Here is a 27,725-nt window from a genome sequence, read left to right as displayed (position 1 = left end):
TAGGGCCTGACTTTAAAAAGTGTCTACCTCTGTAAAACTAGGTTTTATTTCAGTAAATGCACTTTAATTGAGTAAGTGGGCTTTTAAAAGTTGCTACAATATATGCTACTTTTACATCCTTAGCTTTCAACAATCAGCAAGCAGCTATATTTTGTATAACGTACAGTCTTCTCAATATAACTCCTAGGAGACCTTGAAAGAATGAATAAGTAAGTCTGGAGTTTCATATAATAATTTGTGACACTGAACATATATTTAAAAAATATACACATGGTTAGAAACCGTTATATGGGCAGAGAGTTATATCCTTAATAAATAAAATTTACCAGGTGACAGGAAACCAGATGGCATCTCTTAAGATGTTCTTGAAGCTTTGATACTGTACGGATTTTATGGGCAAATGCAAAGTGAGCAAGCCAGCTTACCTGCAGTTTCTCTTGTGCAAATTGGTCCCATGGATGGCTTTGTGGTTCTTAAAGATGACAGCAATTCCTCAGTATCAGCAGCTGTGCTGGTTTTTGATCCTGATTTGTCTGTGAGTTTGAGCAAGTGTCTCCCACATTAACACCTTCCAAATCTTTGATCAGAGATGAGCTAATCAAACTGTCATATGGTGGGCTGCTGGCTATAGTTACTTCCAGGTCTCTTATGGGAGCTACTGGATTGGTGAGATTGGGGCAACCGAGCTGGCATCTGGATAGAAAATAGCTTTGTGCTGCACATTGGAGTTGAGGGGCATTTGTGATGGAGCTCTGGTTCTCAGTGCACTGGAGAGCATAGTATCAGTCATCTTGGAATCTGTTGAAACAAATAATGCAGTTAGTTATATCATCAGCTTCTGGCCCCAAATAAATTAATATAGAGACATTGTAGTTGGCAATTGTACATGTGTAAGACAATGTTTTGACTAGAATGAAAGCTTCTGAAAAGAACATTTCTGATATCAAATTTGACCTTTCATTCCAAGTTAAAGTGTTTCATGACACAATGGGGAATCTGAAAATAATAACTTTGGGGTACAAGAAATATGTCCTTCTTTAAGGAGGCTAAATTTCTGTTGTACTTTGACATTGAAGCGTGGGCCCTTGGTCGCTGTAAGAGATGACACCTCCCACAGGGCATCTCTCTCTCAATAGAGGTCGAGCCTCTATTGAGAGAGAGATGAGACAAGCAACATAGAACAAGAGCGGCAGTACTCACTCTGATGCTGGTAGTTGTAGTAAGGGAGAGCCCCGAGGAGTGGAGGTCTCGGACAAGCAAGGCCCTGAGGAGTGGCTGCCATAGGCGTCCTGGTAATAGGTAGACAACCCAAAAGGGTAAATAGGAGCTAGAAGGCCCCCGAGGGGCGGGTACCTTAGGCATCCTTGTTGGTAGCAGATACCCCGGAGGGTAAAGAGGAGCGAGGCAAGGCCCCCGAGGAGCAGGTACCTTAGGCGTCCTTGTTGGTAGTGGATTGTTATAAAATATGCATACATGGACCCTGCAACACGCGTGCACATGTAAAAAAAATGCACAAATACATATTGCATTTATCCAAATATGTTCTAATTCGTCCAAGTAAGTAGCAGCACTTATCTGGATACATTTCAATTTATCCGGCTAAGTAGCGACAAAGCCTTAAAACATCATTTATCTGGCTAAGAGCTGGCTTCATCATTCTTCGCAGAATAATGAATCCCGTGAAAAAGGGGGCGGAGGGGCGGGCCTGTGAAAGGCCGCAGCCATTCGCACCCCAGCAGTGCATTTTCAACGGCCGTAGTGCGGCCGGCTGCAGCCTTTCGTGCAAGTAGTGCCACCGTGCGATAAACCTTTAGAAAATAACGCACGCGATAAACCTTTAGAAAATAACCCCCTAACGGGCCGATACAGTAAAATGTGCTCCGGTGGAGCGCACTGTAAGCCCGCGTTTGGCCGCGCATTTTCGACTCGCTATTTTTACCCCTTTTATAGTAAGTTGGCTTTTTCGCATGTAACTCAGAGATTTTCGAACATGCACACAATGAAATTACCCGTTTTACCAATTAGTCTACCAGTTCACCCAGTCATTCTGCAGGTCATCGAGACCTTCCTGGCTCTTCAGCATCAACTCCCCCCATTTCACCCAGAACCCCCCGACGCAGTCAGTATTTCACTTTTAAGATATTTATTATCACTTACTCCAGATATAGAGCAAGTGTAAAGATACGCGAGTAAGCTGCCAAAGTTTCATGCGCAAATTGCTTATAAAATAGAACTTAATCGCATAAATGTTGGCCCCGCCCCGGAATACCCCTGGCCCGCCCCTTTCTTACATGCGCAAATTTACTCGTGTATCCTTTCTTACATGTGTAATTAGAGGTTTCTAAAACTTCATATAGGCGAGTATATGCCATTTACACGCATATGTGCTGATTTTTATGCACGCAACACTTTCAAAATTCATCTTTTAGAAAACAGAGCTAAGACCAGGAATTTTTGATTAATCAACTTTCTTAAACAGGACTCTATTACCCTCTAGGACTTGTTTCACTGTTATCGTTTGGAAACAAGTTAATTACCAAAAGGTGCTGTACCCCCAATAGCTAGGGCTTATTATATTCCAGAGTGGTGGGCTAGAGAGGGGAAGAGTGTTTAGAGAGAAAGTGATTGCTTCCAATTGTTTAAGTCTTCAGGAATTATTATACCTTCTTGAAATGTTTTGATGATGTCATTTGGGGGTTGGGTCTGAGCGTTGGGCCTGTGTCCAGGCTGAGACCCCAGCATTAGGACCCAGCCTTTGGTCCGGGCTCTGACGTAGGCTGAGGTCCAGGTGTTGGGACTCTGTCTCCATGCATCAGACTCTGGGTCCATGCCGAGGCCCTGGCATCAGACTCTGCTTCCAGGCTGGGCTCCAGCATCGGGTCCATGCCGAGGCCCTGGCATCAGACTCTGGGTCCATGCCGAGGCCCTGGCATCAGACTCTGCTTCCAGGCTGGGCTCCAGCATCGGGTCTGGGTCTGGGCTCTGACCTAGGCTGAGGTCCAGGTGCTGGGACTCTGCCTCCATGCCAGATTCTGGTATCGGGCCTGGGTCCATGCTGAGGCCCTGGCATCGGACTCTGCTTCTAGGTCGAGCTGCAGCATCAGGCCTGGGTCGGGGCCTAGGCTGAGGGCCCCTGCATCAGGCCTTGCATCAGCAACCTACTGCAGCCTTGGTCTACTCAAGTCAGATGCTTCAGCCTAGGCCTCACCGGCAGATTCCCACTGGATCAAGTCAGAGGGGCCAGGGGGGATTCTGGCCCTGGCATTTTTCTGGGCAAGTTGGTGGGAGGTCTCATTTTTGTATTTGCCCGTTTTTTTTTTTTTTAATTGTTTTATTCCTTTTTTTACATGAATGAAACAAAACAAGCAAGCCACAAACCAAAATTCATGGGGAAAAAACCTCCCGAAAGCGAACCAAAAAGGAAACGTTTTGTTTAACCCTGCACAGCCCTACAAATCATAGCTGTCTTGTAGTTGTCAGGGAATATGATAATATGATATAAAAATTAGTGTGGTTGCCACGATAGTCCACTTGAATGCCCAGAAATAAAGGTTAAGGGAAAAAAAAATAATTTTTACTGGACAAATGTAATACATGTCTTGACTAGCTTTTGGGAGGGAATATGCAGGATGTGAAGGGAGATAAAAAGGGCCAGAATGAAAGGAAGAAAAGCAGTATACTTCTAAGGAGAATGATCAGAGGAGGGACTACAGGTGAGGTGGTAGGCTTATAGTTACGAAGCAAGTCAGAAACATCCTGGATAAGCAAAAAAGAATTAGAAGAGATATACTAAGTCAGTAATCTTCACCAACTTTTATGCAGGGGCCACTTTGCATCCATAGGGGCTGGAGGAGAACTAACAAACTTTCCCATGCATGTCCCTAGGCTAAGAACGCCATCAACCTGCATGTGCCAATGATATCATAAGCCCCCAGCACTTCCTCTCTGCTCCCTCTACCTCTGCCACTACACTCTCTCTCTATTTCTCTCTGAGTCCCCTCTCTACCTTCTGCCACCACTTTGCCTCTTGCTTTGTCGCCTTACCCTATCTCCATTCTATCTCAAACACCCCAGCGCATCCCCTGCCATATTATAACCCTGCTTCAACCCCATCTCTCCATACACAGCAGTTGCAGTCTCTCCCTCAACCTCCCCAGAGAGCAGTCAGTGCCACCGCTGCCTCTGACCCCTCTCTCTCCCCACAGCAGCAGCAGCAGCCTCTGATCCCCCTACCTCTCCCTATAAAGGAGAAGCCTCTAAAACCCTCAACATTCATAGGAGAAGCATCCGAACCCCACACCACCCCACAGCAGCAATCTAGCAATCTCTTCCCATATAGCAGCAGCAGCAGCCTCTGAACCCTCCCCCCCCCCCCCCCACATATACATGGCAACAGCAGCCTTTCAATCACCTCACCTCCTCGCAACAGCTGCAACTTCTCTCTTAACCCACAAACCCCCCTCTCATCCTGCAGCAGCTTCTCTTACTGTGGGTTATATCATTAGGCAGCAACACTCGAGGAGTATTGCCCCTACAATAGGCAGCCCAGTATAGATGCAGTTTGCCGCAGGGAGAGTGCAGGAGGCCGGCAGTGGCAAAGGATCACTAGCAGGGGAGGCATGCAAGTCCGATGCTCCTTCCTTTGACTGCTACCTCCCTCCTATCAGATATCACCGTTTCCTCCATCCCATTGGCCATTGCCTCCTCATTCCCTCCCTCCTTGCTGCTCTTCAGTCAGTGCCGGTCCACTAAGATGCCTCCTTTTGTGTCATTGGCCAGGCCAGAAGTCTACTCCTTGCCTTGTGATGACGGGAAAAATGAGAACTGGGATCCACATTGCCAATGGGAGCCACACTAGGGGCCCACCACTGGCCTACTAAAGACCTTACATTGAAGAACACTGTACTAGAAGGTAGTTCAGAAGGAAGACCTAATGTGCAGAAATGAAAATAGATATGCAAATTGAGGAGATCTTATGGATGAAGCAGCTTATTTATTTATTTACAAGCTTATACATCTTGCCAGGTTTCATTGGATTTTGACGACACTGTGATGGTAACTATTAGACAGGTACACGGGCTCACATGGAAGAGTGTGTGTCGGCTTGTGGCCAGGGATGCGGCGATTTTATAACATGCGTGCACATATGCGTGCATGTTATAAAATACACCGGGCGCGCACATATGCACCCAATTTTAAGTGGGCGCACACCTAGCCACGTAAATACCATGTCTACTGCGTAACTCAGGGTATTTTATAATGGGCACATGTCCACGCCATTGCCATTTTCACCTGTTTCTCCACCAGTTTGCCCAATTAAGAGCTAGGTCCTCCAAACCCCCCTGGTTCTTTAGCCTGCACTCCCCCCAGTTACCCCAGACCTTTAAACCCATCAGAATGTATATATATATATATATATTTTTTTTTTAAGCTACACATCCTCCATAGCAGAAGTAAACATACACGGCACTAGACCTAGGCGTGTGCCCCGGCGAATAATCACTTATGTGCACCTCTCTTGGCCCGGTCCCAGAACGTCCATGCCCTGCCTTGACCGTGTCCACCCCCACCCCTTTTTGAATCTCTGTAAGATGTGCGTGCATCTTGGAGCTTTGAAAATATGGTGGGCGCGTGCAAGCCCGACTTGTGTGCGCGTCCCCTAATTAATGCATGCCTCTGGCTTTTAAAATTCACCTTAAAAGGTTTTACGTTAATGCATGGTTAAAACTTGTGCAAGAAGCTAACTGCTGATCCTTACAGTGGTTCTTAAAAGGAGAGGTCATTCTGGATGGAAGAGACAGCATAAGAAAATATTTGGAGAGAAAGTGAGTAGAGGAATCCTAGGGTGGATCAGAAAGTCTTCCATGCTACGAACTGGGCAATGAAAATAATAGAGAAATTAAGGTGGGATCATGTGGGAAAATAAGAGGACTTGAAGAAAAAACTAGAGAGTTTTTATGTTAGTGCAATTTAAATGATAGGGAGTGGAATAAAGCAATTTAAAATGTATTATTTTATATGCTCACGCTACACGTGGTGTGTATATAGCCATTTTATAATAATGCATGCATATATTTTATATGCATAAGAATTGTAATGATGTGCACATAATAACCCCAGAATTAAATGTGGAGGTAGGTGTTTTATAAGTTTATGTGAACTCTGCTTGTGAACAATGTACTTGTACATGTACTTGGAATCAGCAGTTCGCCGATACCTTCATCAGTTCACCCAGACCTTCCACCCTAAAACTACAGACAAAAAACATATATATATATATATATATATATTCACGTCTCCTTGTCAAATGCAGTGACTCATCTTCATCAAGCTCCTCGGATGAAGAGTCCTTATCAGAGGGGGAAATGGCTAAGCTTATGGAGCAGGTAGATGAAAAGAAGAAACTAATTGCCAGCATCAGGAACAAGCCTTGGCGTATGAAAAAGAAGCTGACGTTGATCAGGTAAATTCAGTTCTTCAGAACCTGCAGAGCGCTTCCAGCATTGAGTATGCCTTTAAAAAAAAAGCCAGATGTATCAGAACTGAAATGAAACCATTGGAATATCAGTCTGAAGGCTAAAAACATTACAGGATTAGACTAACAGTAGACAGCACACTGAGAATTAGTATCACCTTTCGCTCTCTCCAAGCACTAACATGTTTTCCATGCTTGGGTCCTTCTCACCCAACTCCACAAATCTAATGGCAAGTGGCTGTGAAGGCCTTTCTTAAGAGGATGCGGTTTCCTGCAATATTTTGTAGCTCTTGCATGGTCAAAATTCCAGATTGCATATCTTTTTACCATACAGTAAAGTATATAATTATCACACTACAGCAGACAGTCAAATGGTAAAAAATACTGTACTGTATTTTTGTGTATCATTATAAATTCAAAAATATTTATTTCCCTGTACATACCCTGATCAGTCCAGACAGTGGGTTGAGCCTCCTTTCCAGCAGATGGAGACAGAGAAAAACTCGAAGGGTATCCTATAAAGAGGACAGCACTCCCCCTGCGTCCCTTCGGTATTTCTCTGTCTCCAGCAGATGAAGGTGGTAGAACCTGCAGTTCCTAGTGTTTTAGCTATTTTCTTTCTCTGAGGAAGTTCTTCCCTCTCTTCTTTTCTTTTTTCTCAGGATCAAGCAAGTATTTATTTAAGTTTCAATCAATTTAAAAAAAAAAAAAAAAAGGAAGTTTTCTTGACAAGAGAAACAGAGGCCTGTTTCCGTGCTCTTATATGGTCCTAGAGGGGGGTTTTCCCCTTGATTCTTCAGCCTAGGACCTTTTATTTCCCGGTGACCCATTGCCTGGCTCCGGGGTGATATTGGTGGTCCAGTCCCTCCCACTTTAAGACCCCTGAGATGTCAAAATGTGTCATGCCTCGGGTCCACTGTTCACAGAGATGTTCTCATTCCTCTGTACTTGTTGAAAAAAAAATAAATAAAAGTAGAGGAGCTCAGCTTACCCGCAATTAAAGATTTAGCTGAAACTTAACAGCCTTTGGGGGAAGGAGCGAAGGGCAGTACTGATTTCTCCTGCTCCCGCTCACAGCCAGGCACAGCAGATTCTGCCGGTTTTCTCTGCTGCAGCTTCTCTTTTCCCCTCACCCCCGTTGTTATGTCAAGATCTTAATTTTGTTTGGCATGCGGGGAGCCTGCTTCGCGGCTGTCCCACAAAGATCTTTGTTCGCTTTGTTTACCCGGCAGGGATGGACCCTCCTCAGCAGCGGCAAAATCAGCGACCCATGGTCGGGCCGCCAAGCGCACTGCCAGGCCTGCTGTGTCCCTGAAAACTGCGGGAACGGCGGACATTTTGTCATCAGCTCTCACGGCAGATTCGGGACCAGAGTGGGGAAGGGATCTTGTTTTTAATCAGCCTCCACCAGATTTGAGCCCCGTGGGCTCTCCTGATAAGGTCCCTGACCCTCACCACGATGTCCCCGCTCCCCCAATGTCCGGGAAATCCTCTCACCATTTTTCCACGGATTTTGTACTCTTATTGCACAAGGCCTACATCGCTAGCTTTCAGGAGCAAAATGATCCCTCCCCGGACCCCCTGCAAAGTTTCCTCGAGTATCTATAGAGCAGGGCCCTAAGCCCCGGATGCTCAGGGGACTATTAGGGTCAGGACTGTACCGGGGGTAAAGGATCCCCCAGATCCTCCTAATCTCTCCACTCAATTCCCAGACCCCGACCCGGATGTGAATATTTTGGTTCAAAATCTACCGGTCGAGGGAGACGACCTGCGGGTTTTGCGCTTGTTTCAGTGGGAAGAGCTTGAGCTGCTCATTCCTTTCATCCTGGATGAACTGGTGATAGAGGTCCCTCCTGAAGAATCCACTAGTGTCCTGGCTTCAAGTAACATAGACCTGGTCCTGGCTAGACTGAAAGCTCCCCCCCCCCCCATATGTTCCCATTCCACCCCTATGCTGATGCAGTTACTACTACAAGAGTGGGAATCCCCCGAATCTAGCTTTTGGGTAGGCAGAGCAATGGACAAGCTCTAACCCCTACTAGACCAATGCCTAGAGATGCTCAAGGTGCCTAAGGTAGATGCTTCGGTTTCCGCTGTTTCCAAATGAACCACCATCCCGGTGGTGGGAGTAACGGCATTAAAGGACCTTCAGGATCATAAGTTGGAACTGCATCTCAAAAGAATTTTTGAAGTTTTGGCGCTCGGCGTTCGGGTGACAGTCTGTAGCAGTGTCATGCAGCGGGCAAGCTTTAGGTGGGTTCAACAACTACTAAGCACCCAGGACCTCCTGTCTGCAGAGTGGAACAGGTGGAATGGCTGGAAGCTGCGGTTGCATATGGGGCGGATGCCCTCTATGATGTCCTCAGGGTGCAGGCCAGAGCCATGGTTTCAGCGGTTTCGGCCAGATGCCTACTCTGGCTGCGAAATTGGGTGGCAGACTCCTCTTCTAAATCACAGTTGGGCACTCTCCCATTCAAGGGTAAGTTTCTCTTTGGGGAGGACCTGGAACAGCTTATCAAATCTTTAGGGGACAACAAGATTCATAAGCTGCCTGAGGATCGCCCCAAACAGTCCAAATCCTTTTTTCCTTTGCGCTCTCGTTTCAGGGGGCAGCACAGGTACAACAGGCTGCGGGGGGCTTCACAAAGGAATCCCTCCACAAGATCTCAATCGTGGTCTCATTCCTTTCATGGACAATGACCATTCTGGGATGGAAACCTTCAAGGAACAGCCCAAAGTCCTCGCAATGAGATGTGGCTGGCCCATTCCTCCATTCCCAAATTAGGAAGCCGTCTCTCCCTTTTTTACGAGGAATGGGTCAAAATTACTTCGGATCGGTGGGTCCTCGAAGTAATTGAACGAGGCTACACTTTAGAGTTTGCTCAGGCTCTCTCGGGTCCCTCCCGATGCAGCTACCGCGAAACATGGACCGTGTCGGGGGACTGTTTACTTGCATGTTTGAAGATCTATGGAGTTGCCAGGAATGATTGTTTAAAAACATTATTTCAATAAAAATTGACTATAAGTTTGCCGATGGACTTGGTTACCTGTTTCTTGCACGCTGGTAATTGAAATCTCCCATTATTACCGCACTTACCAATTTGGGCCTGGATTTATCAAAATGCAATAAGTATCGCATGCCATAGCAAAAGGGGCATGTTTTATGCTAATATACAGTTTATCACAATTTGCACTAATTACCTATGCAAAGAGCTAAGTTAGTGCAAATTGTGATAACATTTTCAGACTTTGCGATAAGTGCCAGACCTGTTATATTTCCTGTATTCAACCACTGGAGGACCATTGTTAATGGTCCCAGGGAGCTCAGGAGAGAGAGAAAAAACCTAGCTCTAATATACATGTCTACCAACCTTCAGAAAAAGACTTAAAACATGGCTGTTCAAGAAAGCCTTTCCGGACCCTTACTGATTCTCCTACACTAAATACAACAAGACTGATCATCTTCCGTTAAACTAATATAGTCATTAACAACCTCCGCAAAGTTCTACCTCTTGTTAAACTTCTATCTTCCTCTTCTTTTACTCCCAGTTAGAATCATCCCTGTTTTATTGTAACTTCTTCTTCTGAGCACTTGTTATAATTTGTTATAATTTATTATAAGTTGTAATGTATACATTCAAGTTATAGTTTTGTATTGCTCACCCCTTGTTTTATGTAAACCGACATGATACGAACTCCGTGAATGCCGGTATAGAAAAATCACAAATAAATAAATAAATAAATACTTTCCCTAGATAGGTATTTGTATCCCTATGGGAGGCCCACCTAGTAACTCGAGGTGAGGTTTAGGTATTAGTGTAGGGGGTTAGGGGCCACTTTGACATTCAACGTGAGACGAACGAACAGAACAGTGGTCTCTTGTGAAGATTTCATGACCTACGGAGTGAGGAAACTCACCCAAAGATGAGATTTGTGCAATGTTCTCTCCACCTAGCTTGATGTTACCCAGGTAGAGTGTCCATCAAGCTAGGTTGAGAGAACGATATGGTGCCATCACATGTGTTAAAGTCGTTTTCACATGCGGTAAGGGCTTCTCGCATGCGATAAGCCCTTAACACATGTGAAAACGCCTTAGCGCATTTTGATAAATGACCCCCTTGGTTAGCTTCCCTAATTTCTCTTAGTATTTCACTGTCCATCTCACCATCTTGACCAGGTGGACGGTAGTATTCTATCACTATAGTCTTCCCCGACAAACAAGGGATTTCTACCCATAAAGATTCAATTGTGCATTTAGTCTCATGCAGGATGTTTATCAGGTTGGACTCTATGCCATCCCGGACATAAAGCGCCACACCACCTCCCAGGTGCTCCTCTCTGTCATTGTGATATAATTTGTACCCCAGTATAGCACTGTCCCATTGGTTGTCCTCCTTCCACCATATCTCTGAGATTCCAATTGAGTCTATGTCATCATTCACTGCTATACATTCTAATTCTCCCATCTTACGTTAGACTTCTGGCATTAGCATACAAATATTTCAAAGTTTGTTTTTTGTTTGTATTTTCATTCTGCTTTTTAATTGATAGGGATAAGTTAGAATTTTTTAGCTCAACTGAGTTTTTTGTTACAGGCACTTGGACTAATTTTCTTATTATTGGAACCTCACTGTCGGGATGCCCTAATTCTAATGCATCATTAGTATCCTTTGAAGATACCTCTCTCCAAACGATGCGCTGCTGAGCGACTGTCGGCTTTCCCTTTTGTTCTATAAAATATAATGTTTACATGAAATTAATAACTTCTTCTAAACACAAACTCTTTTGTTGCAATCTCCTACTCTAACATACTTGATCACAACTAAAGACATTTTCTTACCTCTGCTCCTTCAAGTTTATTCAGCAAATAATCAGCCTCAGCACTGGCAGCATCTCGGTACATCTCCATATCCATACAATACACCACATTATTGATATCAAAGGCTGAATCCTGCTCCACATCCTGCAGATCGAACAGTTTTTGTCCCAACTGGATCTCATCAATCTCTGTGTCTGTCATTTCCTCTGTTTTTTATCTCCTACCATCATTCATGCTGTGCGATGCCACACGCAGCATTTGTACTAGCGGATAAACTTTTGATCCAATGTTGAGGTCCACAAGAAAGAAACAGCATTTACAGTCCCTCTGCTTACTTTTTATTCCCTATCTTTTAGGGGTTTCATACAGATCAATTTTATTTTTAGAGTCGCTGAGCTAAAGGTTTCACAAGCAATTACTGTCTTTTAATATGAGTTGTTCTCAAATGACCTTATCACGTGTTAGATGTCACATGGTTTATTTCTATATCCTGTATACATGCTTCACTGTCACCATAGCAACAGATCATTCTTTTTTCCTCTGAATTTTAAAACATTCTTTTTTACACTGTGTAGGTGTTACACATGTATTTATAGCCACTATTATAGCATAACTGTTATGTGCCACAATAAACAAAGTGGTCTGTATTTAAAAACTCAATGCTTGTTTTATTCTCTTTGTTTGTTTGGATTTTCATTGGTTATTCCTGCTATGAATCATTCTTTTTGTGTATTACATAAAACCTGCTCAAACCACATTGAATGTCAGATAAGCAAGGTCACTGAGTAGGGATGTGAATCGTTTTTTGACGATTTAAAATATCGTCCGATATATTTTAAATCGTCAAAAATCGTTAGAGGCGATATATAATAGGAATTCCCCCGATTTATCGTCAAAAATCGTAAATCGGGGGAAGGGGGAGGGGAAGGGGGAGGGCGGGAAAACCGGCACACTAAAACAACCCTAAAACCATAAATCCCCCACCCTCCCGAACCCCCCCAAAATGTCTTAAATTACCTGGGTTCCAGTGGGGGGGTCCCGGTGTGATGTTCCACTCTCGGGCCACGGGTGCATTTGATAGAAACGATAAGTGTCTTTCGTTCTATGTTAGAGATAAGAATAAAACTTAATGTTGTGGCATTAAGAAAAGCAAAAGTGGAGCGCCCTATGATTATACTATGAAGCGGGTGTATAGTCACTTTGGTGATATATAAACATGGTATTTCACCAAAATAAGTGAATGGTTTTCACAAAAAAAAAAAAAAAAGAGCATCACCCAGTGCTTATACATGAGGTCTCTTTCACTTTTTGAAAATGTATGTTTCCTAAGTGTGTGGTTTCTTACAATTCTCTATAATTATATGCCATACACACATCAGTTTTTTATTTTTTGTGTGTCTAACTTTGATTATGGCAATCATCATTTGACATCAATCAGAAAGCCATCATAGTTTTGGAACAGTGCAGTTTGGATTAGTTCTTGGAGGAGAAGTCCATTAATGGCTATTAATCAATTTTACTTAGGGAATAGCCACTGCTATTAATTGCATCAGTAGCATGGGATCTTCTTAGTTTTTGGGTAATTGCCAGGTTCTTGTGGCCTGGTTCGGCCTCTGTTGGAAACAGGATGCTGGGCTTGATGTACCCTTGGTCTGACCCAGCATGGCAATTTCTTATGTTCTTATGTACTGCAACAGTGTTTAGCACAATATTGTGATCATCATAGATAGTCACTAAGATGTATGTATTCCTGCTTTTCTTTTTTGGGAGCTTCGGGACCACTGAAATCTATCTTCTTTGGAAGCAAAAGTATAGTCAAGTTCATCTTGGGCCTACAAATGCATTTTTTTAATAACTTTTTATTTTAAAGGCATGCATAGCAATATCATAACAAAAGAGAAACAAATAAATACACAGAAAAGATGACAAATTTACTTAAAGGGAAACCCCCCAAATAGTATAACTACAATTGAGAATGCCACAAAAGTCCTTCAACCCAATGTCCATAAAGCTACAAAGAACCCTCAGATCTGTGCCAGATCCAGTACGATCCCAAACGTGCTCATATCTATCTGGAGAGTTGCAGAGGGCTTACAATTGTGACCTAACACGTGGACTTCTTGTTTTGAGGCTGTCCCTGAGCTGATGCAATTTGCTGGGTCAGTTATTAAAACTTGTCCTGCTGCTGCCTCTGCTTTATGCATTTTATAGCTAGAGGGCATGGCATTTTCAAGTTTCTAAGGCTGTCAGTCTTTTCCCTTTAAGAACTGCAACATTTAATAGAAATATAACCATTAATGTTGAAAAGTACAATGCTGAGATATTCTTGGAACCTTTACCTTGGTTCTGATGCACAAAGTGATATTGCTCAGTCCAGCAGTAAGAGTTTGATGGAAGCCTCCTCATCATCTTCTTTAAAGGTGCTTTGTACCAAATACCGCTCACACTTCTCCGGACACGCACCACCAGATCCCTTATACCAATCCTGGTCTCACCTTTAACCCAACTACTGGGTCTCGCACTAATCTCAGTATCCCTTTTTAACGCTCAATCAATCACAAAAAAATCACACATTCTAAATGACTATCTCCTCGATGCAAACCCAGACATCTGCACCATAACAGAAACCTGGCTTAAACCAACAGATGCAGCCCTGGTTAACCAACTACCCACTCATCAATATGATATCTTCTCTCTTCCCAGACAGAAAAAAAGAGGCGGCGGATTGCTTCTAGCAGCCAAAAAGGAACTTAAACTTACCCTCCAACCAATTAAGTCATCCTCTAAACTAGAACTAGGCCTGTTTAAATCTGACCACCTGCAAATCCTCCTTACATACGCCCCACCTGGTCTACTAGACTCAGATGCATCTCCCATAATTGAAACCATAGCCAAACACATCAACCTAGATGCCCCTGCATTGATATTAGGGGACTTCAACCTCCATGTCGATTCGACCCCGCGCTCTTCCAACTGTAAAGCATTCCTAACCTCTCTCAAGGCTATGGGCTTCACACAAATCATCAACAATCCCACCCACAAAGCGGGGCATATTCTTGACCTGATCTTCATCAACTCCAATCTTTCTCCTTCTACCCCCCCCGGAATGCACTCCAGTTCCCTGGTCCGACCACTCCCTGATTACCGTCTCCCTCACAAGCAAGGAAAACCCCAAAACTCAACCCACTCTATCAACAATTCAATACAGGAGATCCTGCTCCTCAGAAGTCCTCAGCGAGCTCCTAACAAAGGAACTCCACAATATAGAAGTCTCTGACCCCAACTCAGCACTCCGCTCATGGATTAGTATCATAGAATCAATAGCGAACAAAGTATGCCCGCAGGCAACCAGAAGAAGTAAACAGACGCCTAACAGGAAACAACCATGGTTCTCCGACGAACTCAGAGAGCTTAAGCGAAACCTCAGACAAAGAGAAAATAAATGGCGCAAGACCCCATGCCCGAGCACACTAAATGCTTACAAATCGTCCTTACACATTTACAGAAACGCCACTCACCGAGCAAAAAAAGATTTCTACGGCCACAGAATCCATGACCTCGTCTTTGATCCCAAGGCTCTTTTCTCCTATGTAACAGAGCTCACTAAAACCACTACTCCATGCATCCCAGACGAACAGGCACAAGCAAAGGCAAATGAACTGGCAATTTTTTTCCACAACAAAATTTCTAACTTACTAAAAGGCCTGCCCATCAATTCTTCCTCCACTCACATCCCCAGCCCCCCCCCCCTCAAACTCTGGACCCTCACTGAGTCATTTGAACCCACCTCCTCCCTGGAAATCGGATCAATTATAAAGAAAATGAAACCTTCATACCACCCACTGGACCAAATCCCAACCAAGCTCCTTCTATCAGTGCCAGACTGCATCTCCAAATACCTAGCTGACATCATAAACTGCTCACTATCACAAGGAATCTTCCCGGACGTCCTAAAAATTGCCACCCTCAAACCCCTTCTTAAGAAATGAAATCTAGATCCTAGAGAACCCAACAACTTCCGGCCTATTTCCAATCTACCTTTTCTAGCAAAGATCATGGAAAAAATAGTTAACACCCAATTATCAGAATACCTGGAAGATCACAACATTCTCCATTCATCTCAATATGGATTTCGCAAAGCTCTAAACACCGAATCCCTCCTCATCTCCCTCACAGACCATCTCATCATGGGTATGGACTCCGGGCACTCCTTCCTGCTAATACTCCTCGACATCTCGGCAGCATTTGACACGGTGAACCATACCACACTTCTAAAACGACTTTCGGACATCGGGATAACAGGTACGGCGTTCAAATGGTTCGACTCTTTTCTCACGAACAGAGGTTACAAAGTAAAGATCAACAACAAGGAATCTCCGCTCATCAACACTACAAGAGGTGTCCCTCAGGGCTCTTCTCTGTCTCCTACACTATTCAACCTATACCTTCTCCCCCTTTGCCAGCTGCTTACGAATCTTAAACTCAAAAACTATCTCTACGCCGACGATATCCAAATCCTGATCCCCATAACCGAATCCCTTAAAAAAACACTGAAATTCTGGAACAACTGCCTCAAAGAAATCAACGACCTCCTTACTACCTTAAACCTTGTACTCAACACGTCCAAGACAGAAATGTTCCTTATATCCCTCAACCACAAAGATAGCCTACACACAAGTCACAACAACACCCTGGTCAACCAAGCAAGAGACCTAGGAGTTATAATTGATAACCAACTAAATCTAAAAAAGTTCATCACCAACACAACCAAAGACTGCTTCTTCAAGCTGCAGGTATTAAAAAGACTCAAACCGCTACTGTATTTTCAAGACTTCAGATCAGTACTCCAGGCCATTATATTCTCCAAATTGGATTAATGCAATTCCATTCTGCTAGGCCTCCCCGCCTCTTCCACCAAACCACTGCAGATGCTACAAAACTCGGCTGCCAGAATTTTAACAAACTCCAATAGAAGAGACCACATCACACCTATCCTAAAAAACCTACATTGGCTCCCAGTACACTTCAGAATTCTACACAAGTGTCTCACCATCATCCATAAAGCTATATACAATAGTACACCCATCGACTTACACAACCCTCTCACGCTTCACTTCTCTACCAGACCCATCAGAGAAGCATACAAAGGTACGCTACACCCCCCCCAGCCAAATTCACACACCTCTCATCCACTAAAGATCGAGCCTTGTCGGCAGCAGCACCAACCAACTGGAACAACATGCCCACAGACCTTAGACAAGAACCTTGCATGCAGACATTCAGAAAGAAACTCAAGACATGGCTATTTCTACAAGCCTTCCCTGATCTATGACATCCCCTACTGCTACAACTAGGTATAGGACACCATGTATAGTTGATTACAATCAGTCCTGTATACTAGTGTCTATTATAGCCTTATGTATATATCTTTATTTTATTTATTTCATAGACTAAATATTACCTATTTCTATGCTAGCCATTACTCTGGCTTTTCCTCCTCCCAGTTCAAGTGCCCCTGTTTATTGTAACTTTTCACCTCTTCTTCTCTCCTAGCCTATTGTTCACGTTGTCGTTAATGTTATTGCACCACTGTTTATTGTAAACAGATACGATATGATCGGTATCATGAGTGTTGGTATAAAAAAGCCCTAAATAAATAAATAAATAAATAAATAAATAAATAAATAAATAAATAAATAAATGTGGAACAGTTCAGTATTGTTCAATTAGATTATTTTAACACTGTTTCACCATAACTTGCTGTGCACATCTTTGTTTTTGAATAGGGAAGCCCAAGACTTTGTAGAAAGGTTTGAAGGAGCACTGGGAAAGGGAAGAGGAAGAAAATTCTATGCGTATAAAGTCATGATGACAAAGGTACGTGTTGTGTCACTGCTTAGACTCAGGGAGAAGAGACGTAAGGTAGGATAGCACAGGCCACATAGCTGAGGCCTCCTGTTGTTGCTTACAGGCATGCAGAATCAGAGGGGTTTCTGCCTAGGGGGTGTGCAAAATCTCTTTAAAGACCCTGGCCGGCCCCCTGGCTGAACAAACCCATGAACAAATCCAGAGGTTCGTCGAACCAATTCAACAAACCTCTTTTTAAAGAAAAATATTCTGCAATAAAAATGTGCATCAAGTCTTCGAAAAGTCTGAAGGATGATCTAGGGAAATTCACTCCTGATTTCACTGGATTAGTAGATCTGCTTTAGATAATTGTCTTCCTCTTTTGGCACATTAGTTTCCTCCCATTCCTTTATACCTCTAGCTCAGTCAGAAGCAGAGCTGACATCTGGTGTCATGAGCCGTCATTTGCAACTATCTTGGGCATTTTACCCCTGTTGTCACCTCCTTCCTCCTCACAGGGATGGTAGCTTTAGGATGAGCTTGCGGGCACTCATTCATGCATCTTATGGGCATGTGAACGGACAGGCGGTGGAGTTTTAAATCATGTGCGCAGTTGCGCATGTATGATTTAAAATACACCTAACCACACATATGTGTGCTCCTTATTTTAAGCGGTTGCTCGAGCAAACGTACTTCGTGTACCTTCCTTAGGACTTTGTCAACTTTAACACTCGCAGGTAAGTGGATTTTAAAACATGCTCGTTCCCATTCCCATTCCCATTTTTTCCAATTAGTCCACCAGTTTGCCCAGTCTATCTTGAAGTCATCCAGACATCTCTGGTTCTTCAGCTTGCATAGTAACATAGTAACATAGTAATGACAGCAGAAAAAGACCAAATGGTCCATCCAGTCTGCCCAGCAAGTTTCTTATGGAAGTAACTGCTGCTCCATGGAGGTTACCCCCTCCAAGCATTATATTAAGGTTTGTAATATTAACAATCAAAACCAAGCACTGTCAAACCCATATCAAAGTTACGGTTATGAACATTTTTATAGGGTGAGCAACCTTCTTGATAATTCAGACAATGCTACTTATTTATTTATTTATTTATTTATTGTTTTTGTTATACCGAGTTTCATGATAGGCATCACATCAACCCGGTTTACAAATAACAAGGAGTGTAAAGCATAACGTAACGTAAAAAACAATATTTTCAATAAGAACCTTGAACTTTAAATACAGTGAATCAGAAAAAGGGAGAGGGAAAGTTACAAAAAACAAGGAAAATAAACTTGGGATGGAAGGGGAGAAATTGAACAGCACAATATTTACATTTCAGCCTATTGATACATTAGAATAGCAAGTGAAAAAATAAGACTATGAAACGGTACATAGGTAATCAAATGAATAAATATGACAGTTGTGAATGGTAATAGTATGATAAATATTCAGCAGGAATTAGTGAGAGAGGGTTTGAGGTTGGTTGATTCGTGTTTACATTCCATTATTGCATACGAGTTAGTGCTAGTGAGAGGAGGTTTTATTCAAGGCTTGGAAATGCTTTTTTGAAAAGCCAAGTTTTTAGTCTTTTCCTAAATGTTAAAGAGCATGGCTCTTGTCTCAAATCAGGTGGGATCGAGTTCCAGAGAGCTGGACCTGCTGATGAGAAGGCTCTGAGACTCAAGGATTTATGTTGGTAGGTTTTGGCCTTTGGAATTTGGAGTGACTCTTTGTAGTGTTCCCTGATAGGCCTGGCGGAGGTGAATTTTTTAAGTGGTATTTGTAGGTCAAGTTGCGTGTGTTGGTTGATAGTTTTGTATATGATGTTAATGGTTTTGTACATGATTCTATAGTGGATCGGAAGCCAATGGAGGTTTTTGAGAATAGGTGAAATGTGGTCAATTTTCCTGGAATTTGTAAGGACTCTGGCTGCAGAGTTCTGAACCATTTGTAAAGGTTTGGTGTAAGAAGCTGGGAGGCCTAATAGTAATGAGTTGCAATAATCTAGTTTGGAAAAGATTATTGCTTGCAAGATTGTTCTGAAGTCCTGAGTGTGAAACAGCGGTTTTATTCTTTTCAGGATATGTAATTTGTAGAAGCAATCTTTGGTGGTTTGGTTAATGAATGTTTTGAGGTTGAGACGATTGTCTAGGATGGCTCCTAAGTCTCTTACGTGGGTTGTTTGAAGGAGTGTGGGTGGTTTAGGAAGTGTGTTGTTGTTTTCCGGTGATATGAGCAGGAATTCTGTTTTCGAAGCATTGAGTACAAGGTTTAGACTGTTGAGGAGAAGTTTAATTTCTAATAGGCAACTGTCCCAGTATTCCATTGTTTTTGAGATTGATTCTTTTATAGGGATTACGATCTGTACGTCGTCTGCAAAAAGGAAATGTTTCAGGCTTAATTTTGTTAGTAGTTGGCACTTGTAGCAGGTAGACATTGAAAAGGGTGGGTGAAAGTGATGATCCTTGCGGCACTCCTCTATTAGAAGGGTGGTATTGGGATTCTTTATTATGAATTTTGACTCTGTATCCTCTGTTTTCTAGAAATGTTTTGAACCAGCTTAGTGTGGCACCTGTTAAACCAATGTTTGCCAGCTGTTTTAGAAGAAGGGCGTGGTTGACGGTGTCAAAGGCCGCCGAGAAGTCAAGGAGGATTAGAAAATATGCTTGGCCTTTATCAATACCAGAGAGTAGGTAGTCCATGAGTGAAATTAGTAGCGTTTTGGTGCTTGCGGCTTTGCAAAAACCATATTGGTTTGGGGACAGAATACTGTGGTCCTCTAGGTAGTTGGATAGTTGGGTGTTTACCAGTTTTTCCATGATTTATTGATTTTAGCTATAAATGGTAGGTTGGAAATAGGGCGGAAGTTGTTGGGATCACATGCATTTAGATTTGGTTTTTTTAGCAGTGGCTTGATTGAGGCAGTTTTTAGGTCATCTGGGTAGATGCCATGTGATAAGGAGCAGTTTATAATATCTGCTAGGGTTTTGCTATTGTGTCCGGGATAAGAAGAAGCATTTTGGTAGGGATTTGATCAAATGGGTGTGATGACGGTTTCATTCTTTTTAATACATTTTGTATCTCTGTGATTGTGATGGGTTCAAAGGCATTAAGCTGGATGTCTTTATTTTGGGGAAGATATGTGTTATCTGGAGACGTAGTGTTTGGAATCAGCTGATTAAGGAGATCCGATATTTTTTTGTTAAAATGAAGAGCCAATTCGTCTGCTTTAGTCTGGGCTTGTTCGGGTGGTATATCTGGAGTGATAGGTTTAGTGAGGCTGGAAACGAAGACGAATAGAGCTTTTGAGTCAAAGCTGAGATGATGAACCTTTCGGGCATAGTAGTCTCTTTTGATTTTCAACGTGGTACTTTTGTAAAGATGGAGTGATCGTTTGTAATCAGAGAGTGAGGCTGGTGAAGGGGCTTTGCGCCATTTTCTTTCTTTTTGCCGAAGTAATTGTTTGAGTTTTCGTAGTTCATCATTATACCAGGGTTGACGTTTGGATGTATTAGCAGACCTTGTTTTGGTTGTCAGTGGGCAGAGAGTGTTTGCTATAGATTTTGTTATTTTGGACCAGGATTGGAGGGCAGCGTTAGGGGTAGATACTTCAATGAGTGGTAGATCCGAGGTTAGAGCTTTACTTAGATGTTCCGAGTTGCAAGGTTTTCTGTATAGGAAAGAGGGTCTTGAGTTGAGTTTGGAGTCTGATCGAGGTAAGGAAAAACTGGTGGAGATTAGAGAATGATCTGACCATGGGACTTTTTTGCAATTTGGTTGTTTTGTAAGAGAAATACCAGTGTTTGTAAAGAGTAGATCGAGCGTGTGGCCTGCTTTGTGGGTGGGTTTATTGATTTGTTGTCTGAATCCCATCGCTGACAGTGCAGTGAGGAGGGCTTCACAGTTTGTAGAGAGGGGAACTTTGTCAACATGTAAATTGAAGTCACCCAGGATTATAGCAGGGGAGTCAAGATTGAGATGCAGAGTTATGGTTTCGATGATAGGAGAGGAGTCTGACTCTAGTAAGCCTGGCGGGGCGTAGACTAGCAGGATTTGGAGTTGTTCTGATTTGAACAATCCTAGTTCTAGTACTTGAAGGTGCTTTGCTTTTGGACTTGCTCTAGAAGCAGTCCTGCACTTTTTCTCTAATTTCTGCATATCAGTACCCCAGACCGTAAAAGTCAGGGCCCTGAATCCCCCCCCCCCCCGCCCCACCAAAGTGGAGAGCAATATTGTAGTTGCTGCAAAATCATGAAAGCTAATTGGTTAAGGGTAGTAATCCCCATGCCTTCAGTTAGGGGTAGTAACTGCCATTCCATGCAGGTTACCCCCATGCACCCTTTCCATCTCTAGCCTTTAGGGATCCACAGTGTTGATGCCATGCCCATTTTGAATTTGTTTACTGTTTTTTTCTTCACCGCCTCTTCCAGAAGCTTATTCTAGGCACTTTCCCCAGTTGATCCGGACCCTTCATCCTGTCCTGTAAGGCCTAAAAAGAGATTTTTGCAGACTTGCTCTTCAAGGAGCAGCAGAAGATATGTGCGGCTAACAAGCTGCCAAACGCCAAGGCCTCCAGTTTTAAAATAAGGATTTACGCACATAACTATTGCCCCTGCCCCAGAATGCCCATGCCCTGCACCTTTACTGCCTCTTTTTATTTAGCTCATGCATGCACATATATGCATGTGACTAGTAGCTTTTAAAATCCATGTTGCTCACCCCCTCTGCCCACATGCTCATGTATATGGGCCTTTTGGCGCGAGCAACACTTTTAAAATTCAGCACCTAGGTTGGCCATGGCGGTCAGCGATAGTCATCAGCCAGGAGTCGTCCAACCATATCCCCTAGAAGCGTGCAATTGTGGTGCCTGAGCCTGGCTGCTGCTGACTGATGGCCGATGCTCCCCTCCTTCCGTGGCCCTGAATGCAGCCTCTGTGACATCCTTAACCCCAGCCAGCCCAGGGAGCAAAGTCCTTGCCTGGTAATCAAACCAAGGTTTTTCTTGAAGGTAGCAAAGTGACCTGCAGCAGGGCCCCTAGGCTGGCCGCCCCCCTCCCCCCTCCTTTAGATATTTATGATTCACTATGGATTTTTATCTGATCTGCCAGGAAATAACTGACAAATCTTCCCAGTAGATCTGAAATCCGCCTGGGCTGCATTTGACAGCAAATTGTTCACACATTGCTATTCCTGCAGCAGATGCAGATTCAATTAGATGCTGTCACCTAGAACATACTTATCTGTCACCTAGAACTTGTAGTCCTGTTTGTCTTAATAAAATTAGATTTGTGTGGAACCTGATTACTAAAGGTTTTTTTTTCCAATTGTGGAGGTAGTCTTTAAACTGAAACAAAGACCAATTATCAAAGCAAAAGTATGCACATACTTCTGCTTTGAAACTTGCTGCAAGTAGAAATTATGCAGTCATCTGCCCCTGATTTTTCTGTGGGTAATTAAAAGTGCAATCATTGGAGGTAATTTTCAAATGGATTTACACATTCAAAACTGGCTTTATGCTCGTAAATAGGCTTTTGAAAATTGCTACTTTTACTCTCGGATCTTTGAAAATTCACTTCATAGGGCTGAATTTTCAAATGGTTTTATACAATAAAAAGGATTTCCAAAATTGCTACTTTACATGCTTCTTTCACGTGCCTAATTCTTTTTAAAATTCACTCCTATGAACTAAGCATGCTCCCAGAAACAAGTTTTCTCAATGCAGCTAAAAGCTGCCACTCTTTGTGGGACACTGCAGACTGTTATCCTCTCTGAGGGAGGGCAATGTTCAGACAGATAGTTAATGCATCAGCCTATCCCTGATGATCTGGACTCTAAGCATAACACAATTGTTTTGAAAATAAGGCCCAGTGTATACATTTGATAACATTTCATACTGATTAAGACCCTTTGTACTTATGGAAACATGCTTCTTTAATTTAGAATTTAACCAATACAAAGATGTTCGTATGGATTTTGTGCTTAAATGTCTGTATCCTGGGGATAAGAAACATTTTCATGATTCTTATGCTGGCAGTCTCTTTATCTTCATGAGCATAGCTACTGCTTTAATCAAAATCCTTTGAGCAGTACTTTATCAGTTCCTCTGAACAGCTGGGTGTAGCCAGATTTTTACCACTTTCACTTATGATATCATGTAGAGAGGTATCTGATTGGTTCAAGTAATATTTTTATGTCATCTGTGATATTATAATTAATGTTGAGGAATCAGATCATATATATGGGGCCTGTGTACCAAGAATGTTCTAAAAAAATTAACATTTTCAGCATGCGTATTAAAAAAATGATTTTACTACAAATGTATTAAAGAATAGGGGTATGCATTTGTTTTGAAATTACACATAATGAAACAGAGTGTTTTGTTGCATTTTTTCATGTCTTCAAAATGAATGCCAAGAAACTAAAAGAAAAACCCAATGAAGTGCTAACATGGGTATGGGGAAGGAGGATTTATTATTTTATAGCGGCAGTGCTGGGGCTGGGGGAGAAGGATTTTGTGGAATTGGTGGTGTTCTGGATCAGGTAAACATCCTTGTTTTGCTATCCAGGCATTTAAATTTCTCTCCAATCAGTCCTCAAGACAAAGATTCTGTAAGTTTGAAATTATTTATTGTACAGGTAAATTCTACTTACAATTGTTGCATTTCAAACGCGAGCCTTAGGCAAGAATCTTTGGAAACTGGAGACAAGGTGGGAGAAGGGAGTCTCTTGTGTTGCAGGAGTTGGTTTATGGTAGAGGTATGAAGGATGAGGAATATGAGGCTGATTTAGTCCTTAGAAGAAGGCGATAAAGGGAAGGTGAAACCCAACCCATTTCAAGGGGTCACATACAGCACTGCTATTCGGAAGCAGTTGTAGAGCAGACTGAACTCTCGTCGAGAGCTGCTGATGGAAATGCCTCCACAAGCTGGAGGTAGGGGACAGGGTCCAATGGCAGCGAGCCTAAGAACCGTGTAACACAGGAGGAGCATGAAGGGCAATCCTTTGAACCTATAAGGCACCCTGGAAAACTCAAGTTAGATTGAGTGGGATTCAAGCTCTCCTGATGGTAAGAGAAAGTGGAGGGGGAAGGGGGACTTCTTAAAGGCAAGGGCTCCTCTTAAAGGCAAGGGCTCACATATTTTTATCATAGGTTACAAACAGTGCTTCAGTATTGAGAATCCTCAGAAGGGAGGACTGCACTAAAACACAGTTAAACTACAATATAGACAGATACAAACGTGTACCTACTGCTGGGGACAGAAAAGGTGGACTAGGGACTGTATTCCAAAATGAAAAGCACATCTACCTAGGCCTGAATTTATCAAAATGCACTAAATATCGCATGCAATAGGAAAAGGGGCTTGTTTTATGGCAATAGGCTGTTTATCACTAAGGGCCTCAATTTCTAAAGTATCGCAGGCCTGCAATACTTTAGAAAATCGTGCTAATGGGGGGGGGCGGGGGCCGAAATGGGGGGGGTAGTCCAGCAGCGATCGCACCTCCACAGTGCGGCATTGTGCCCAATAACTACACCATAGAAGGTGTAGTTATTGGGCGCGAAATAGGCAGCGAAAGGGCCCTTACCTTTTTGCTGTCCGCGGCTTCAGTGCAGAGTCGGCCCTGGTGACGCCCTGACTCCTCCTCTTCCGGGGCCGACTCCACCCCCATCCTGGTATTGCACTGGAGAGAGAGAGAGAGAGAAACTAGCTATAAGGCCCTCATACTAGGTAAGTATTTATACCTCTATATGAGGCCCACCTAGTTACTCGAGGTGAGGTTTAGGTAGTAGTGTAGGAGTTACGGGCCACTTTGACATTCAGAGTGTGACGCATGAACAGAATTGTGCACTCTTGTGAAGATTTGATGACCTTCGGAGTGAGGAAACTCACCCAGAGATGAGATTTGTGCAATGTTCTCTCAACCTAGCTTGATGTTTCGCAGGTAGACAGTCCAGAAAATCCCACCCCAAACTCCTCCCCTTTTCCTAATTTGCATCGCACCATTAGTTATGGTGTTTTCGCATGTGATAAAGGTGTTTTTGCATACATTAAAGGTGCTTTTTGCATGCGAAAATGCCATATAGCACTTTGATAAATGACCCCCTTAGACAGTTAACTTATCCGGCTAAGTCTCAATATCACTACTTAGCTGGATAAGTTATCCAATGAAGTAATGCCACCTCGATCTTTCCACTGCCCACCTACAAGTTTGCCAGATAGCTGGATAGGTGATTTATTTGTCTATATAAGTAGCCACTGAATGTAACCGAATATTCAGCAGCTGCTAGATAGCTGGATAAGTCCTATTGTCCAGTATCTGGCATTTGAATAATGGGCTCTTACTTTATAGAATCTAAAAAACCCCCAAAACTGTGAAGGTTGAAAAAACACTTATTTAGCTTGATGCAATTTACGTGCATTCTTCCTTAAACCAAACGTATGCGTGTAAATCCAAACTCTGCCCCAGCTGCAACTCTTGAAATACTTATCTTCTGAGTGCAGAAAAGTGCATGTGAAATAGTTACATGCATACCTTTTGTATACAAACACTATCACATTTTCTAATGTAGCATCCATGCACATAAATCTTTGGTGCAATTTTCAAAAGGATTTACATGCTTAAAAATGGGTTTTACAATTGTAAGTGCACTTTACGCATATAAATGTGCTTTTGAAAATTGTGATGACTGTATGTTACGTATAGGTATGCAACTCCTTTGAAAATTGCTTCCTATCATGAATTTTCAAAGATGTTATGCATGTAAATGTCACAGTATCGCTCTCAAAAAACTTCAAGTAGTGGTATCAGTTGTGTTGATAACCAGAACCAATAAATACTGAAACACCACAATCAATCAAGCCCAAAATGTATACACCCTGGGTGCAGTGAACAGAATTTTTTGTCTCATTTGTTGGACCTCATACATAGGCACCTTATAATGCTAGATAGCATAATGATGATTGCGCCAGAAAGTATAATCACAGGTCAAATAATGAAACTTTTTTTTGCTTCACTGCAAACTTGAACACCAATTTGTGTTATTAAAACATATCCATAATTCCGCTGGTTGAGCGCATTTTCTGCAAATAATGTTTAGTAACATCACACATCTTTACTTAGCTTAATAGCTTAATAGCGCGAAGAAACACCTTGCTGCCTTGATGTGAGAGGCTCGAATTCTTAAAGCCTGAAATGGACCCGTGTTTCGGCTGTGCCTTCGCCAGGGGGCCAAAATAAGCTGGAAAAAATGACAAAAATTATTCAAAAGATGTTCAAACAATATGGGGTAGATTTTTAAAAAAAGCGCGTTCGCGTACTTTTGTTTGCGCACCAGGCGCAAACAAAAGTACGCTGGATTTTATAAGATATGCGCATAGCCACGCGTATCTTCTAAAATCCTGGATCGGCGCGCGCAAGGCTGCCGATTTTGGGCAGCCGGCGCACGCCGAGCCGCGTAGCCTGTCTCCGTTCCCTCCGAGGCCGCTCCGAAATCGGAGCGGCCTCGGAGGGAACTTTCTTTCGCCCTCCCCTTACCTTCCCCTCCCTTCCCCTACCTAACCCACCCCCTTGGCCGTATCTAAACCCCCCCACCCCAACCTTTATCCACGGATTTACACCTCCCGGAGGGAGACATAAATCCACTCGCGCCAGCTGGCGCGCCGAGACTCGACCCGGGGGTGGTTCCGGAGGGTGCGGCCACGCCCCCGAAACGCCCTGGGCCGAAACCACGCCCCCGGCCCTGCCCCCGAAATGCCACACCCCGCCCCGAAACGCCGCGTCATCGGGTCCCGCCCCCGACACGCCCCCTTCCAAAAACCCCGGGACCTACGCGCGTCCCGGGGCTCTGCGCGCGCCGGCGGCCTATGGAAAATAGGCGCGCCGCAGGGCTTTTAAAATCCGCCCGTATACGTATATACTTGTAACCAAGAATCATCGATGTGGAACCAACATATTATGGAGCGGCTTGACTAGCCAACCTGCTGGTAGTGCGTTTCCTCACTGGAGGGGCCGCAATGGCGCCATATTTAAAGGGAACTTGACCAATGAAAACATGACACGTCAGATGATGTCACTAATGCCTGACAGCCAATCAGACCTTTAAATAATAGAATACCATTCTACTGACAGATTAAGGCCATTAGGTTGTACAGTATTCAAAGCAAAAATCCATTGTTGCTCTCTTAAATTTAGAAGCGCTTGTGGATCACCCCGCCCCCCTCCCTGATAGATGAATATGAACTATCACACGCCATTAAAGATCCACAAAACTATGATTTTGTCATCTTTTCCAGCTTATTTCAGCCCCCTGACGAAGGCACAGCTGAAACACGGGTCCGTGTCGGGCTTTAAGAATTTGAGCCTCTCATATCAAGGCAGCAAGGCGTTTCTTCGCGCTATTAAGCTATTAAGCTAAGTAAAGATGTGTGATGTTACTAAACAATATTTGCAGAAAATGCATTCAACCTGCAGAATTATTTATGGCATGTTTGAAACCACCCACGGTACAAAAATTTCTTAGGGTAAATTGGTGCTTAGTGGCCAGGATGTTAGAGACAGGAATTGTTATTTTCTAAATGATAAAT

General features: G+C 43.2%; 1 protein-coding gene across 1 annotated transcript in view; it reads left to right on the top strand.

Moving 5' to 3' along the window:
- LOC115098861 (transmembrane channel-like protein 2-A) overlaps positions 1-27,725 on the top strand; it is a 166,448-nt gene that overhangs the window by 10,734 nt on the left and 127,989 nt on the right. Inside the window, exons 3-4 of the mRNA XM_029615906.1 lie at positions 6,314-6,463; positions 17,081-17,171. Coding sequence (XP_029471766.1) covers positions 6,314-6,463; positions 17,081-17,171 — 241 coding nt within the window. The remainder of the gene's footprint in view (positions 1-6,313; positions 6,464-17,080; positions 17,172-27,725) is intronic.

The sequence above is a fragment of the Rhinatrema bivittatum genome, chromosome 1, assembly GCF_901001135.1.
Source record: "Rhinatrema bivittatum chromosome 1, aRhiBiv1.1, whole genome shotgun sequence".
NCBI classification, from domain to species: Eukaryota; Metazoa; Chordata; class Amphibia; order Gymnophiona; family Rhinatrematidae; genus Rhinatrema; species Rhinatrema bivittatum.
Note: the sequence above shows the minus strand (reverse complement) of the source record. Positions and strands in the feature narration are given on the sequence as shown.